We start from the raw sequence: 16,234 nt of genomic DNA on the forward strand, positions 1-16,234 counted from the left end.
ATTGATTTAATGAAATTAATAATCTCGAATTAGGGTAACCTACTGTGTGTTATAGACAGACCATTATTCTAACCAAGTTTACGAAAAAAGTTAAATCGATCCCATACAAAAAGTATTTCAAATTAAAAAAAATCCATATCTCGTGCCATCGCCTGCTAAATACTTCCTTGAATCGTTGCCATATATAGATTTTTGATACACTAGATTAATTTATCAAATGTATATCATCGCTTCGTCGACGTAAAGTCGAGCGATACGAAACAAACAAAAAAGTCAGAAGAAAACCGATTTTCGCGTTTACATGACCTTTTAAGAAACAATGGTACAAATCGTATACGCGCTGCGTAAACGGAAAATTACTATCATACCATCGCGGTGTAAACGCGCAAGTACGAGAGTCACCATGGTTAGCATCAACGTAGTATAAAAAAGGGATACAACAAACGAATGAATATCAGCGTATATACAGGACGTATAGGATACGATGGAATGGGAAATTGTGGCGTAGAAAGTGGTCGACCGGCGTCGGTAGAAGCGGGAATAAATCCTTGCCTGCAAATCCAAAGGTCGCGGGTTCGATTCCCGTCTGGTGTTTCCCGTTCGATTCCCGTGTTAGTCGTTGATTCATGTTATTGGCTGCGGCCTTTAACAGGCTGTTTTACGGCCAAAGAAAAGAAAAAAATTCATGTTAAAAAAGGTATCGAAGAAAGGCTTCGACAATTTTATTAAAAAAGCAATAAACATGAATTCCCTTCAACCCAACCCAACCCAACCCAACCCACCCCACCCCAACCATAACTCAATAATATGAAAACAGAAAAATCCATCCTCAGGGTACAGCGCCCCGATGGCAACATTGTAAACTGAAAACAAATGAGGTTTGAAATGCTCGCGTTTATGACCCCTAACGCCGCCTAAGGGGACATTATGAACGAAAAACAATTGAGTACTGAATCTCGGTCTTTGTGGCTCCCCTAGCGGTGACATTTAGAACTTAAACCACCAATGACATATGAAAATCATTTTTTTTGCGCATTCAGAGAAAAATATGAATCGTTTCGAATGGGTGCTTGTTTAAAAAGTTGATGTATGTTAATCTAAATTCAGGAATGCCGAAAGCGGAAGGTTATTGAAAAATGTAAAGAAAGTCGAATTTTTGGGCTCGAGGTGCATAGAAAAGTACGATTCAATTGGAAACCGATATTATAGTAATATTTGATGCACAATTAGGCCCCGGGAGTGATTTTTGTTTCAGAACGTTTGGGTAAACGTTTGCGGTGAACATCTTTATGTTGGTATTTATTGGCCTTTACATTATTTAGTGACTATAATGTGTCTCAAATTCTTAAAGTGGTTTGGTTTTGATATCATCTAACTATGGGCAAACATGTTTGAGGAATATATCAGTGTAAATATTTGTTGTGAACTTCGGGTAACAATTCTGACGAACATTTTCCTTACGAAGCATTTATCTCGATTTTCATCATTGTGTGGTAAAAATTAAACAATTAATAATAAATGGGTAAATATTTCTTGATATATTTCTAATAGACCGCTTATATAGTGGAAAGTAAAGCAATGGGAGTTATTTTGGTTTCAGAACGTTTGGGTTAACATTTTTGGTGAACGCCTTCATGTCGGTATGTATTGGCCTTTACATAATTTGGTGACTAGACTGTGTCTCAAATTCATGAAGTGGTTTGGTTTTGATATCATCTAACGAGGGGCCTACATGTTTGAGGAATATATCATTGTAAATATTTGATGTGAACTTATGGTAACAATTCTGACGAACATTATCCTTACGAAGCATTTATCTCGATGTTCATCATTGTGTGTTAAAAATTAAAGAATGAATAATAAATAGGTAAACTCTTCTTGTTGTATTTCAAGTAGACCGCTTATATAGTGGAAAGTAAAGCAATAGGAGTTATTTTGGTTTCAGAACGTTTGGGTTAACATTTTTGGTGAACGCCTTCATGTCGGTATATGTATTGGCCTTTACATTATTTGGTGACTATATATTATAGTGTCAAGCTCCCCGAAGTCACTATTTATAACATGCCCTTGCTCCAAACCTGAATTGAACTCGCACGTTTTAATCATCTGATCAGCATGTCTACGCGAAATTAAATCTTCATTTTCAAGTTTAACGATTTCCGAAAAGGTTTGCAATCTAATGTAGTTTCTTTCACATATTCAAATATACTTATAACTTTCCTATTGAACATCCTATACTTCATATAAGGACTTTCACTGGTTATACAGTGTGGAGTATTTCTATAGCTAAACAAAACCTTATTTATGAGTGTATTTAATGAGCATCCTTAGTGTTTATCATCACTTAACAGTTTATATAAAGAATATTTGAAAGTCTTAACAGCATTTTCAGCAGCACCATTGGTTGCTGGATGAAATGGAGCAGAAGTAACTAGTTGATAGGGAAATTCTCCTCCCGTAAAGTAATGGGATGTAAAAGAATCCTTCCAATGGGCACATTTTCATCGAGACAGCAACACTCTCTTGTAAAGATCTTGGGGAGAAAAAAAGTGTGTGCCTATTGCAGCTCAAAGAAAAGAAAAACTCCTACTGGTCGGAGCATAGAAACGTCAGGGAAATGCAACGGATTTGATTTACCTCTTTGCAAATTAGGATGTTATCATCAATAAAACCAAGAAAATGGAGTTGAATTAGGGAATTAAATTCAATATAAGGTAAGGCAAACTTCTTTCAATAAATTAATATATATATTCTTAAAATGCATACAAATTTTAAAATAAAACACTTAAATATATTTCAAGTTATTGTAAGTTAATTGAAGTAACCTGTAAAGTTCCTCATCGCGGAGAAAAATAGGTCTACCACTGGGACGAATGGATGTTTAAACTTTGCGCATGACGGGGAAATGTTTATGGCAGTTTAGGAAGGATAGGGTTAAGCAGGTCTTTTGATTGATTTTTGAAGACTTCTTGGCCTACTAAACTTTTAATTGACATTAGAATTTTATTATCAATCATTGAGGCTGAGTGACAAAGAACTATCTCAATTACACTGAATGGCTGATTTGTCTAATGAACAGTTTATTTACCATATATGTGTATCATGCCTATGAAAAACAGAATTTAGCATAAGTAACTGCCAATTATTTCTGACAAACACAGGACAATTTAGGATAATGTAAATACCCAACAGAGTGATTATTGTGAGTTTACTTATCCATGTCTTAACATTGATTTGGCAGCTTTCTTTTGCATGGAAGTGCCTTGGTAGTTGCTCTAGTATTTCCCAAGAAGAAATTTCCACAGGCTTAACACGACTTAAATCTGTTGTAGGAAGGGAAGTGGCAGAGATGTGGTGACATGCTTGGCATTATCTTTGTGACCTCATCAACTCATGTCTAATCTCAAACTCAACAATAAAATAAAATTAGTAGCCCAACTGCCCAACATGTTAATGATAATCATATCATATTTTATAAGCACATGTGCTGGTATAAAATATGATACGATCAGCAGCATGAAACAATTGTAACTAACTTCCCTGATAAAATTTCTCTGTTTTCATTTGGCTTATGTGGGTTTTAAAATTGCCTACTGTTTTCATTTCTTCTGTTGCAATCATACTGATTTCCACTGTTCGCAGAATGTTAGCTCTAACCTTACTTCTCTCTCCTCTATTTTCAGTTGAAATTTGAGTAGAGAGAATGCAGCATTAGAGTGCAGTTAACCTAATTGTAAAAAGGAAAAAACATAGTGCAAATGCATGAATGACAGAGTAAAACAGTAAGGGTATATTAGTACACAGCAGGGGCGCAGCTAGGAATTAAGGCTAGGGGGTTTTTAGGTGCAACAAATACCGGGGTGTGTGGTGGTATAGAATAACCACCAGGATAAGTGGTAGGTGCGAGATTAATAACTTGCGGAATTTTAAGATAAACGGTTCAAAATGGTGAGTTTTATGGCTTTCTGAGGGATATTTTATTAATCCTTACACTACTCTATTAGTAATATCAATCCAATGAAGTAAAATGGATTAAACTTAAATATTTCTCTGAGCTCTGGGGGGGGGGGGGGGTTTAACCCCCAAAACCCCCCCTCGCTGCACCACTGGCACACAGTAGGTTTTATTGAAACAATAGAAGTCAATTAAGTGCAGTAGGTTTACTGAAACCAAAAAGTCAGTCAAGCTATTGTAATCATGACAGAAAAAATCATAGCAAAAACAGTAGGATATATGAAGGTGAAATGGACTACAGTAGGAGAATGTAAAATCATCTTACTGAAACCAGTAGACATTATATGCATGATTTGTGCGTAGTAAAGCACACAAAGCTCTCTGTTGCATGCAGTGCTATGGAAAATGTCCATTACAGATTAACGATAAAGTAGGATTTTATTCTCCGACAAGGGCTTAGTTAGCAAGACCTCTAACTCCTGTGCCACAGTCAGGATTTGAGATGCCAACACCTTGTTTGGCAAAACCCAGTCTGAGCATTAATTTGGAAGAAGATGGCTTGGTGGTGCAACTGGTAGCATACATGACCAGAAATTGGGATATCCAGGTTCTGATCCTGGCTAAGCCAAATTTCATTCTTGGTGTTTATATATTGTATTTTCCTAGTGCATAGTACTGAAGACAGCACAGTTACCCCTCCACCTCTTGCACTTACTCTCATACAAATCATCACCTTCTTTATGGCTCTCACTAGAGGCCTGCAAATTAATGCAAAACCCTAACTATTCCTATTCAACCCTTTGCGGTCCAACGTCGAGGCTGGCTCAACAGGCCTGGTGCAAACATCACGTCCAACATCAAGTTGAGACATCACAAGGTTATATCTATAAGGGGATTATACAAGGGCAATGTCTCAAGAGATGTCACATATATATGATTATTAAATAATAAAGTATTTATAATCAACTGATTTGGGCGTTACTTCGTGGAATGATGAAATTTTCGTGGTGAAACAAAACCCAGTACTATTCCACGAACTTTTATTTTAACTGTCTACTAGTTTCGACGTTTACACCGTCATTATCAAGACTAACAGCAATAGCGTACAACGTCCAGCCTTATTTATCCAACAATAGTGTGAGGGAAGGAGGAATTTGGGATGAGATGAAGTTGAAATTGTATGCTATTGCTCTGTTAATCTTGATAATGACGGTGTAAACGTCGAAACTAGTAGACAGTTAAAATAAAAGTTCGTGGAATAGTACTGGGTTTTGTTTCACCACGAATAAACTATGTATTTAATTGAACCTATAGCATAATATTATAGTCAGTGGAAGTTTACTTGGCCCGCAAAGGGTTAAAGAATGACTGCCTGAGTGTTTGTTCGAATCCAACTGGATGAATGAAAAATCCATTTGCAGACCTGAAACTGCTCCCATCCCCATGGATTCATTCTTTTGGAAGAGCTCTTCATTCCCTAAGGCAAGAGATATGATTGCTTGGCTAGGAAGGTGAATGGCTGCTAACAGGGACCTCCTTAATATACTTTTGTATGAGCACATACTAGCCATGGACAGTTAATGGGGATAGTTTGAGTTTCGCATTTGCTTGCTGGCCCACCTCGTCACTATAAGAGTGCCAATGTACACTCCATGAACACATGGCCACTCAATACATTTACCCATGCAAGTACAGTATAACCTCTTTACATCATAATGGATGGGACCAAAATTTGGGCAATAGGGTGGTTTCCTATTATTTTTTTATTGCCTATATCGGAAGATTATTACTCCTGGAGTACGTATTTCACGCTTTTAGATTTTTAAATGACCATATCTATTTTTCGCGATTGAATGAAAAGTGAAAAATTTCAAGCGCGCGAAAACGCGACGGGTAAGGAAATCTCTCTGTGTGACGTATTTCTGGTTCCCCCTCCCGCCTTGTGAGGTGACCTTGATCGAGGCTCTGAGCGCTGATAGGACGCAGGATGCTAGAGGGTAGCTGAGTACCTTGCTGTCTGGTAGCGCTTGGCTTAAAAAAGGTTTATTAATACCTTATCAAACGAAGAAAACTTTCCGACCTTAGCCAGTTTTAATAGGTGATTATTAAGACATGTTTCCCTGAGCTCTGCACCTCATGCATGCATTGGTAATCTCAGACGATGTATAACTCCTATCTTCTCCTATAGAAACTAGGTCCCTGTGACGTCACGTGGAGTGGCATCGCATGGGCGCCAATCTGGCCCTTTTCAAATGAGGATAAAAATGGACCATTGCCATTCGTCTAAACCGGTATTTCTAAAACGAAATAATTTGTATATTATGAATACAGTAATTGTGGGTAACAAATCGCAATCAATGCCTTTCGGTTTCTTTGATGAAGGAAACTACCCTATTTGATGTATGGAGGTACACTTTAGAGAGGTTTTAGTGGTATGCACCATTTTTTCATATCCTTTGGAAATGAAAGGCCTTTTAAACCATTATATTTATGGGTTTAAATAAACATGCATGCATTAGTGAACATATATTTATCATTTAATGATAACAGAAAGCGAGCGCTATCGCATGATATTTACCAAGATTCAAGAGAAAACTATGTGATCTCTCATAATTCAACAGTCTCTTAAAATGATTAGGATAGTTGGCCATCTTTTTTCTTATTTACTGTTACGTATGCTCTCAAATGGAACAAAACAGCCATAACTAATGGTTAACATCAAAATTACAGCATATTAAACGTGTAAAAAAAAAGGGTGAAACATTTATTGATGACAATGTCATTCCATGTATGTAATTGCGGTTGATTTAATGGTCTCTAGTTGTCTCGGTACAATTTGCGGAGGTAGTTAGACTGTCTCAGGGGTGGTGTTGGTATGATAAGTGGAGGTTTTACGATATAAAGAGGTTCACTCCATAGAGGTTTGCCTATAGATTTACAAGTAAATCTGACGGGACCGTAAGGGTGGTATGGAGTACGGAGGTTTATGATGTAAAGAGGTTCACTACATAAAGGTTTTACTGTACATAATTGCCTAAATGCATTAATGATTTTGGTGGCCAGGAATGGAGCACATACGAATGCTTCAAATAAATTAGAAAAGGTTCTATCAACATCTATCTAGACATCAACTTGTACATGTTAATTTGCATATAACCAGGCCTTGTTATAATAATTACATCAATGTGCACCCGTGTATAAATGCATTGAAAACAGAAAACCATATATGGCAATAATAGGGTTCATCCCCATATTTTCATTTACCCTAATAAACTGAAAGAAAACTTTAAAAGGGATTTAAACATGAAAACAAAATGAAAAAGAGACTTCAATGATACAGATTATCACATTATAGCACTTTAATCATGAGATCAACTAATCATTCATAATTTTGGATACTACATTCAACGACTAAATTATTATTTTTTTTAAATTAATAACATTTGCTCAAAACTGGAACATAATACCATTAGCAATAAACTAAATAATCAGGTTTCCACATCAAATTGAATTTCATGAACTTCCTGAGTGGTAGGTTTGGGTTTATGAGACAACCATTAGACACCATTTTACAATTTAGAGGAACAATGATTTCTCAGGAGTCAAAAACAAATTGAATTCTTTTGAGACAAATATTTAAATTCAATTGATACCAATGAATTATGAACAGTTGAGCATAAAACCACTTTGAACAAAAAAAGACAACTTAACAATGTACAAATTTATACAGTTCACAAAGAACAATGACTAGCAGAAAAAAACTGACAACTACGGGCAATCAAATTCAATACCTTAGGATTTACACACAGGAGGGATTACTTGGACAAGTGAAGGAATATGACGACATGTGAAAGTTATCGGATAAATCGCTTATTGGCTGTACCATTTAAGGGAATGGTCAACGATGTGAGCACCATTCTATCGAGAGGGACACAGTGTTTCTCTTAGCGCTCACCACACAACATCAGAACATAAAAAAGGATCTTGTTGGACATTCGCCATGACACCCTTATTACAAATGCATTTCCAAAATGGCATACTTGGAAGAGGTGAACACAGAATAAATATGAATACGCTCCTGACTTTAGACCAATGAAACCAAAACAATTGAGACATAAAATAGGCAGCAACATAATGAGTCACATACTTCAGAAATACCTAAAACCAATGACACAGTACAATTTTCTTTAAAATCTTCTCCATAAAAATCACAATGTAATAAGGGACAGAGTGAATTTATTTTTCCAGTTATCATCCACCCATAACTGGTAAATAAAATAGATATTTCATTGAAGATCCATATCAACCGATGTTATCATACTTAAAGGGTGGTTAAAGGGAGTGGAGGGTAAAATCTTCCGTCACAAAGCCCCCTCAAAATTGCACAAGTTAAAACAGTAATGCAATTCAAGTCAGGTTATTGAATTGGGCATTAATGATCAACATATTTTAAAGCAATGTTATGCTCCAGTAGAAATTCTAATTCCTTCCTTCAGTAGCCCCAAACAAAAACTCGTAGGGTTGCCCCTATAATGCTACTTATTTTAACCGCTGTACTCATCAGTTTGGGGTCGTCAACTATTTTTTATGCTATCTCTTGACCTTCTAAATTAGCTGATATCTTTATATTTTTCAAATTGCACAGAACATCAATGAGATTATTTCCATCGTAAAACCTCCATCATTATATGTTATTTTTTTCATCTACCCTGAAGAACCCAGTCAATAATTCTGGATCACATAGAAGAAGCCAAGACACAAGACCTGATTAAATATATTTTTAGTACCAACATCTCTTAATACAGCTTGTTTGTCTGCACTAACTTGCACTCTGAATCTCATACTTCAAGCAACTTAAAATTCATGACTTTCAGAAGAAAGGAAACGCAAGCGATTTCCTGAATTCCACTACTCCTGATATAACCGTTCGCTTCACAAATTTCTCGGAGTTAAGAACTTGATAATAAATGAAGCCACGACTTCCTCAAAACCTCTTGGCTAACAGACTCCCATGCACTCTGAAGGTACACAATTACATCGTCAATGCTATATTGTGACAAAAAATACTGTACACTCATTTCCTGTCGACATATTTTTTTCATGACATCTATTTTGTAATTACACTTGAAATCGTGAGCAACTCCTTTATTTACAGGTAGAAGGATCGATGAGACATTCTTTGGAAGGAATACAGAGAAAATATTACCGCATACCAATTCAGAATTCAGGATATCTTGTGCACAGCTATCCAAAAGGAGTAAGACCTGACTATTCTCAGGCTTACCAGAATTTTGAAGGTTTAATTTGACCGAAGGCACAAATATCTTTTCAAACCACATAATGTACGATGCTTCATCCATCACACCATCCTTTCGAAGGCTGTACTCTACAGAACAACCGTTAATTTTTGGAGATTTCCATTCATCTTCCCCAACGGCAAAAACGTTCACTTTATGTCTGCCGGATGCATTGGCACAGAGAAAGACCGATAATTTTTCTTGTTCCCCAATCAAGCTATCCTTTCCAGGTTTTCCGCGGGAACGCTGATTGGACTCGTGCAGACATCGCCAAAATAGCATGACTTCGCATGCACTGTAAATCTGTTCCGGAGACAAATCATGCTCCGCAACCAAAGTACCGAAGAATTCACAATACATTTGTGATGCACCACAAAATACTGGTTCATTCATTATCTCATGACTTCCTAAATCATTACGCCCTATCCCATACCGAAGCTTGAAGCGATGAAGCCATCCCGAAGAAAATGAATATTGATCACCAATATTCATCTGCTTGTTCAACGACTTAGCCTTTTCAATTATCATAGAGCTAGATACTTTAGAATATTCAGAGCGAACTGCAGTATACCATTCAAACAAGGCATCTTCTAAATCATTTAGTTTTCCCTGACGCACAGAGCTGGTTAACCAACATCTCTCATCAGCATCGCTCGTACTCAAAGAATTAAGTAACTCAGCCTTTTGCGATTTAATAAGTGATAGAGTCGAGGCACTTACGTCAAATTTTTTCATCAAATATCTTCGATTTACACCCATATCCAAGCAATTACATATTTCAATCTTCTGGTTTATCGACAGTAATTTTTTCCTCTTTCTTAATTTCTTGGGAGCCATAATTACGAATAATCATGGATATTATGCCCTAGCACTAGAAAAATTTCAGTACACTTCATTTTATCACTAATAGAGTCAGATAAACGATAAATAACACCGGAATGTGAAACTAAGCAATTTGAATTACATAGCCACAATACGAATTCTCCTTCTTCAATATTTGGGTACGGTCATGCCATCTACTACCCTTATGTGTAATTATAAAGTTTTTCATAATCGATATCCCTCGAGAAATTTCATCCAATCGCATTTCTTCTGTAACACAACAAACTTTGTTCCCGCCAAGTATGTGAAAGGGAGCCGTTAATTAGTTTTAGAAGTTTTAATAGCAATAACCTGAAAAATGTCAAACATAACTGCGTACAGTAAGTGAAAAAACATGTATCTTTAAATTATACTTTATTGTCACGTCAAACGTTTTCATGTGCGTATTTAATTTCTTTTTTTAGCAACTTGGTTGTGGAACGAAGATTCCAATTCCGAGGAATTAGAAGCACTAGAAAGGGAAGTGAGATCTTTGATCCGGAGGAAATTTGAACTGGAATCCGAGTTGTACGTCCCAAAGCCTAGAAAATTCAAGGAAATTGAGACAGTAGCTCCAGCGTCAAAAGCCAGTGGAAATTTCGAAAACTGGGATTTGTCAAATCTGGAAATGAAAATGCATATTAATAAACATTGTGGTGGGTGAGATTGAACAAATTTGTGTAGTCTAAAAGGTCTTAAGTAATCAGTTTTCTGTGAAGTATATGCTTCAAAATTTTAATTTTCAGGGATTTTTGTCACCGATGCAGATGAAATGTTGAACATTTGCTTTAGGTCAAGAATCGGCGGTGACTCGTATTATGTCTGTTTGAACGAGGCAGAGGGTATAAAAAACAGATTTATTATTTTCTGGAGATGACACGCTGCTGTTCGTTAATGCATTTTGTACCTACTTTATTCCTTAGATCATTTTGCGTTATCCAAGTATAACTTACCACCGATTGTTCCGGAGAAAAACTTGAGTGAATGCCTTTTAACCAGCAAAAAGGATTTGTCTAAGTTTTGCCGTAAAGTTTATCACTACATATTGATTTTTGAGGACCGACTAAAGCAAATAAAGGATGTGAAAGTACGTACCCCTTTTAATGCAGTTATGTATCCTCAGAAACTTGGTAAAGGGTGACAATATCCAATTTTATTTAATACAATTTTAACCTTTTCAGAATAGTAATTACATCGACTCCGCCGAGATATTTTCATCTCACTCAACGGAATATGTTAAAATTACAGTCACAGACTCTGTGGAAAATGATCAGAAACTTAGCGTTCATCTGCAATATCGGCCTGATTTTATTTACTGTAATAAAATCAGCGTTGACCGTCCTGGTAAGTTCATTATTTTTTCAGAATGTCCATAGATACATCTTTCTCAATAACGATAGCAGAATTAATATTTAAAAAAGAGAAAGTGTGACACATATTACTAACAGTGGTGTAACTGGGAATATGCTTAGAGGGGGCCTGGAGGGGCAACTCCCCAGGAAACGGGGGATCCGGGAAAATGTTTTGGGCCAAATTAAATGCACTTAAATACATTTTACATCATTAATAAGTGATCTTTAACTTCAAGCAGATGCAGATAATATAAGTCAAAACTAGGCAACAGTTATAAATATATTTTTTTTTACTCTGAGGCTTTGTGTGGAATCTATCCCCTCATGCCTTCCCCCCCCCCCCCCCCATAGTTACGCCACTGATTACTAAGGAGAGCCATAGTAAATTATTTGGAACAGATTAAGTGGTAGTTGATTCATTAACTTTGAAAGAAAATATTTTGGGAATATCTCATCACTGTCCTCCAATTCCAGAGGCCACAGGGACAGTGTGTGCCGGACCATGCATGAGTATATGCTGGATCACAATGGCAAGTGTTTGGTCTTTCCCATGAAAACTCAGTTTTCGTTCAATTCAATTTAGAGAAAAATTTCTGGATCATTCTCTATACAACACGAACTGGGAGCAGTACATTCTGTTTTGCCAGTGGTGGCCTCTGGCAAAATCAATCCTCTCCTTTCCGCACCTGTCCCTACCCCATTGGTATTGGTGGGCTCCTATCACACCAGTGCCTCCTTCCATTTTTCCTTCCCTTCATCGTCCCTTCTCCTGAGGTCTGGGAATGAAAGTCTAGGACTTATGAGCCTGGCTTGAAAGAGTTATCCTTGTGGGCCTGCTCTTGGTTTCCATTACCATTGTAAATTGAGATTTTCATTTTTTCCACCAATTCACAGCCAGGTTCTCAAATAAGATGAAAGAACTCATCCTTCATCACCTATGCCAAGTTAAAATCCTGGATGAAATGGGCATGAGTCATGCTATTTCAAGCTAATTTCTTGCCAAACAACTAGATATGTTGAAATTTCTATCTAAAAAGACTTCCAAGGAATGATTAATTTGTTTGGGATGCCTAATATGACTAAGAAGGGCTTACTCATTCGAGTTTCAGTCCACTTAGTTCTTGAAGGCACTTGGCTAACATAAGTGTGACATTGGGTGCGGTCCGTTGAAAGCTACCTTTCGGAGTGCCACCGACAAGCTCCCAAGCGGTCTGTTATTCTCTACGGAGCATTACAGGTTAAGGTTTGACGTCACGGCAAACGTCATACACCCGTTTCCCGCCTTGCTCTAGACGCTCCTGTGAAAACTAGGGTCTGCGGAGGAGCGAGTCATTTTTTGGCGGAAATTCGAAGGGAATGCACTGAGGCAATAGTTTACTCGCATTGCAGTTGTTGGATGCTGAATGTGGACGCCTTTTTTTTTATATAGGTGACTACGAAGTAACGGAGTAGGCGCACATAGTAAATAGATGTAAATTAAATTGTGATTTAAATAATGTATAGCTAGCACTATCTCTCCATAGACATTCTCGTATCTCCCCCAAAATGAACTCTAATGACATTCAAAAGGGGCAAAAGTTGTATAAGAAAGGATTGTAAGAACATATATCGACACATCAACTCATACCATAAATTAAATCTGAATAAAAATAGGATGTACATGGAATGGAGTAATGTTTTAAAATAGTTGTTAGCCATAATAGGTTAATATGTTTCAAGTGAGAAAACGGTAGTATCTAATTTTTCCTTTACTAAGGTACCTAATGAGTTTCATTTAGAAGGGGTAGGTGTGAGAAATACGGTCCAAAGTTTCTTGCTTTACATTTTGGAACCTTGATGTTGGAAAATAAAATTCATTTCAATGATATTCAAATATATTTATTAATATTCAATGACCATAATCGCCTCAATCCGCAATTAAAACCATCTCTTCAATTTCATAATCCCAGTTTGCCCACCCTCGTTCATTTCCTCCATTTTGACTACTCCTGACTGGTCCGAAAAGAAATTCTCGTAGCGAATGTAGCATCTTTGGACCGGTGCTCGGGAGCACTTCTGTCTGGTAGCGAAAGTAGCATTCATTGCATCGCACCCATTGTGTGCTACAGCGGGAGCATCCAAAGGGGTGATTCCTAATCTGTTAATGAAACTTGCGTCATGTTGTGCGAAAAATCCACTGAGTAAAAATCATTTGCCTCGGCCAGGATTCGAACCCGGATCCCTCGATTTCCGGCCGAGTGGTTTAGCTAGTTAAGCTACCGAGGCATCATTCTCCCCTGAGGAAATCTTTGGACTATACTGGACAAGGAGGTATGGACTGCCGAGCATATTATGCGACTAGCAGTCCAAGTCGTCTTCAGCTGTGGCACCATGCGCACGACTTGGACTGCTAGTCGCATAATATACTCAGCAGTCCATACCACCTTGTCCGGTATTGTCCACAGAATGACGCCTCGGTAGCATAACTGGCTAAAGCACTCGGCCGGAAATCGAGGGATCCGGGTTCGAATCCCGGTCAAGGCGAATGATTTTTCCTCTGTGGATTTTTCGCACAATTTGTGCATTGTGGGTGACTCCGTAAAAGTTATCACCGCTGCTAGTCCCAGTATACTTAAATAAACTTGAGTCTTTCATTTTGACAAGTACAAAAAGTAAACCAACAACAAATGATCCTTCATTCAAGTGTATGTTGTTTTAAAGATTTTTTCTTCCCCCTACCAAGCATTCTTTCCTCTACCATGGTTTTCAGCATCCCTCCTCACTCAATGCTTGCTCCGTCTCAATCTTTTTTCTCCTCTGCATCTCTTCTAGAAGCTGCCTCTCCTCACCCACCATGACCAGCACTCCTTAGCTTTTCTTACACTTCACCTTCTCCATTGTCTTCCTCACCCACATCAAGAACACTTCTAGTCTCTTCTCGACCTCCTTCCCCGGGCCCAGGTTTCTGCACCTTAAGGCTTTACAATCAAGATCAGACTCTTCACCAGCCTTTTCTTAAAATTCTTACATATCAATCCCCTTATCAGATCTATCCTATTCATCAAAGTGATGAATGTATTTTCAATATGTCAAGCTGTTGGGAATAATTTATTGATTTAACTGTACTGTTATATTTTTCTTTCAGGTATTCAGGAGGACGAAAAAGCAGCAATAGCTGAGAGGTGCCAAGTTTTCAAGTCAATGCCACTACTTGATGCTTTAAGGGTGGCTCTCTTTAATGATGTGGACATTAATTTGCTATGATTAGGTCCTTTTCAAATGAAGTTATTTTATTGAAATAAATGAATGAATGTCTTTTTTTATTTGTAAGGATTTTTTCTATTCAAACTTAAGCATCAAGAGAAACTGAGAATTTTTAAGAGCTCACTTGACATATTGGTTGCCCATTTAACATTGATGGTGCTTAGGTCACATGCTAATATTGTTCTTGCCTGATGTTCTTCTTGGAGCACCTTTTGTCTCCACTTTACTGAGCATAGTTTGGAGTATGTACTCTTGATTTGCTTGAAATTAGTTTCATCATACTTTAGTGCTATGTACTTGGAGAAATAATTTGAGTTAATGAGGATGTCAAGCAGCCGGGAATTTTAGAATTCCCTGAAATTTCCAGGTACATACAAGTTTTATTGATTCCAAAGGAAATTGGTTTAATTTTGTTAATTACGTTTAAGGTGCATTATATAGGGGCATGCTGCAGGTTGAGCGCTGAGTTGGGCGTGGTACACCTTTGGAAGGATCTCTTCTAATCCACAACCCTTCTCTCGAATAGCTCCCCCTAGCTGGCCTCTCTTCTAGACCCTCCGAGCGGGGGATTCCCCCCTCAAAACTAACCACTCTGACACCAATTTCAACTTTGTAATTACGAAATGATTGGTTGCATCATATTCCTTCTAACCATACGATTGAGTACATCACTTTGAACACTGTTTTTGTGATAAAAAATAATGATTTTGTTAACAAAATGAACTTTTTTTATTATATAATTCACAACATTTCAAGGTCTTACACGCTCGTCCCTTACTCCCTCGTCTGTATTCTATCCAGTGCCTCGCTGCTAGGTGGGTGGAGAATCCAGAGAACACACTCCATGTCCACCACGGCCCCTACCCTCCCATGCTTTTGCAGCCCCCCTTCCTCTCTCGCTGAGCGGATGGGTCGTTCTTGTTTCCCCATCTCACCACTGGCGACTCCCTCCAAGGGTCGTGTTTTTGTCATTATTATTATTTGATTAATTACTTTACACTAGCATATTTTTTGGTTTTAAAAGTCACACTGGACCACTAACTTTGCTATAATTTTTTTGTTGTGACTTTTTTTGCCAAAAACAATAAATTCAATTAATTACAACATGTAAAACTTATAATTTCCAATTTAAGTTAATTATTTATGTAACATTAAGCTAAATAGAAAAGCTGCAGTGTCTTTTATATACATATTGGTGAAGGTTTCATGTCGATAATTTGGTACTCAACACTAAAATTAGGAAAACCATTAATGGGGCAACCACCTTCCCTTTAAAGACATTAAACTTGGTGTGTCAATATTATACATAGTGGTGTATATGGTGAGACAGGAAGGTAAGTGTGACTACTCACTGGTAGGTCACACACTAGAATGGGCGATGCCACAAAAAATGGCCTACTATCTGCAACCTGGCCCACCACTTACGGTCAGAGAAAACACGTTGACATGAAATTTTTTATGAAACACACACATTCCCTGAGTTACATCAGATCACTCCCTGACGTCACTTCAGAATGAAGTGTGACA

The 16,234-nt window shown here is 37.5% G+C and overlaps 1 protein-coding gene across 2 annotated transcripts; it reads left to right on the forward strand.

Moving 5' to 3' along the window:
* Nucleotides 1-10,313: 10,313 nt before the first annotated feature.
* LOC124161534 lies at nt 10,314-14,766 on the forward strand. 2 transcript variants are annotated; one of them, XM_046537898.1, is made up of 6 exons: nt 10,316-10,453; nt 10,538-10,768; nt 10,859-10,954; nt 11,036-11,199; nt 11,294-11,456; nt 14,589-14,766. In XM_046537898.1, exons 1-6 carry the CDS (start codon nt 10,432-10,434, stop codon nt 14,705-14,707), a joined length of 795 nt encoding a protein of 264 aa, XP_046393854.1. In that variant the 5' UTR covers nt 10,316-10,431; the 3' UTR covers nt 14,708-14,766. The 2 variants fall into 2 exon arrangements, with proteins under 2 accessions (XP_046393855.1, XP_046393854.1); XM_046537899.1 differs by lacking the exon at nt 10,859-10,954 and having other exon boundaries at nt 10,314-10,453.
* Nucleotides 14,767-16,234: the final 1,468 nt, after the last annotated feature.

The sequence above is a fragment of the Ischnura elegans genome, chromosome 6, assembly GCF_921293095.1.
Source record: "Ischnura elegans chromosome 6, ioIscEleg1.1, whole genome shotgun sequence".
NCBI classification, from domain to species: Eukaryota; Metazoa; Arthropoda; class Insecta; order Odonata; family Coenagrionidae; genus Ischnura; species Ischnura elegans.

Coding starts and splice junctions, on each gene's coding strand:
- LOC124161534 (XM_046537898.1), top strand. CDS start 10,432: ATGTCAAACATAACTGCGTACA. Junction 10,454..10,537: donor GTCAAACATAACTGCGTACA/GTAAGTGAAAAA, acceptor TTCTTTTTTTAG/CAACTTGGTTGTGGAACGAA. Junction 11,200..11,293: donor AGCAAATAAAGGATGTGAAA/GTACGTACCCCT, acceptor TAACCTTTTCAG/AATAGTAATTACATCGACTC.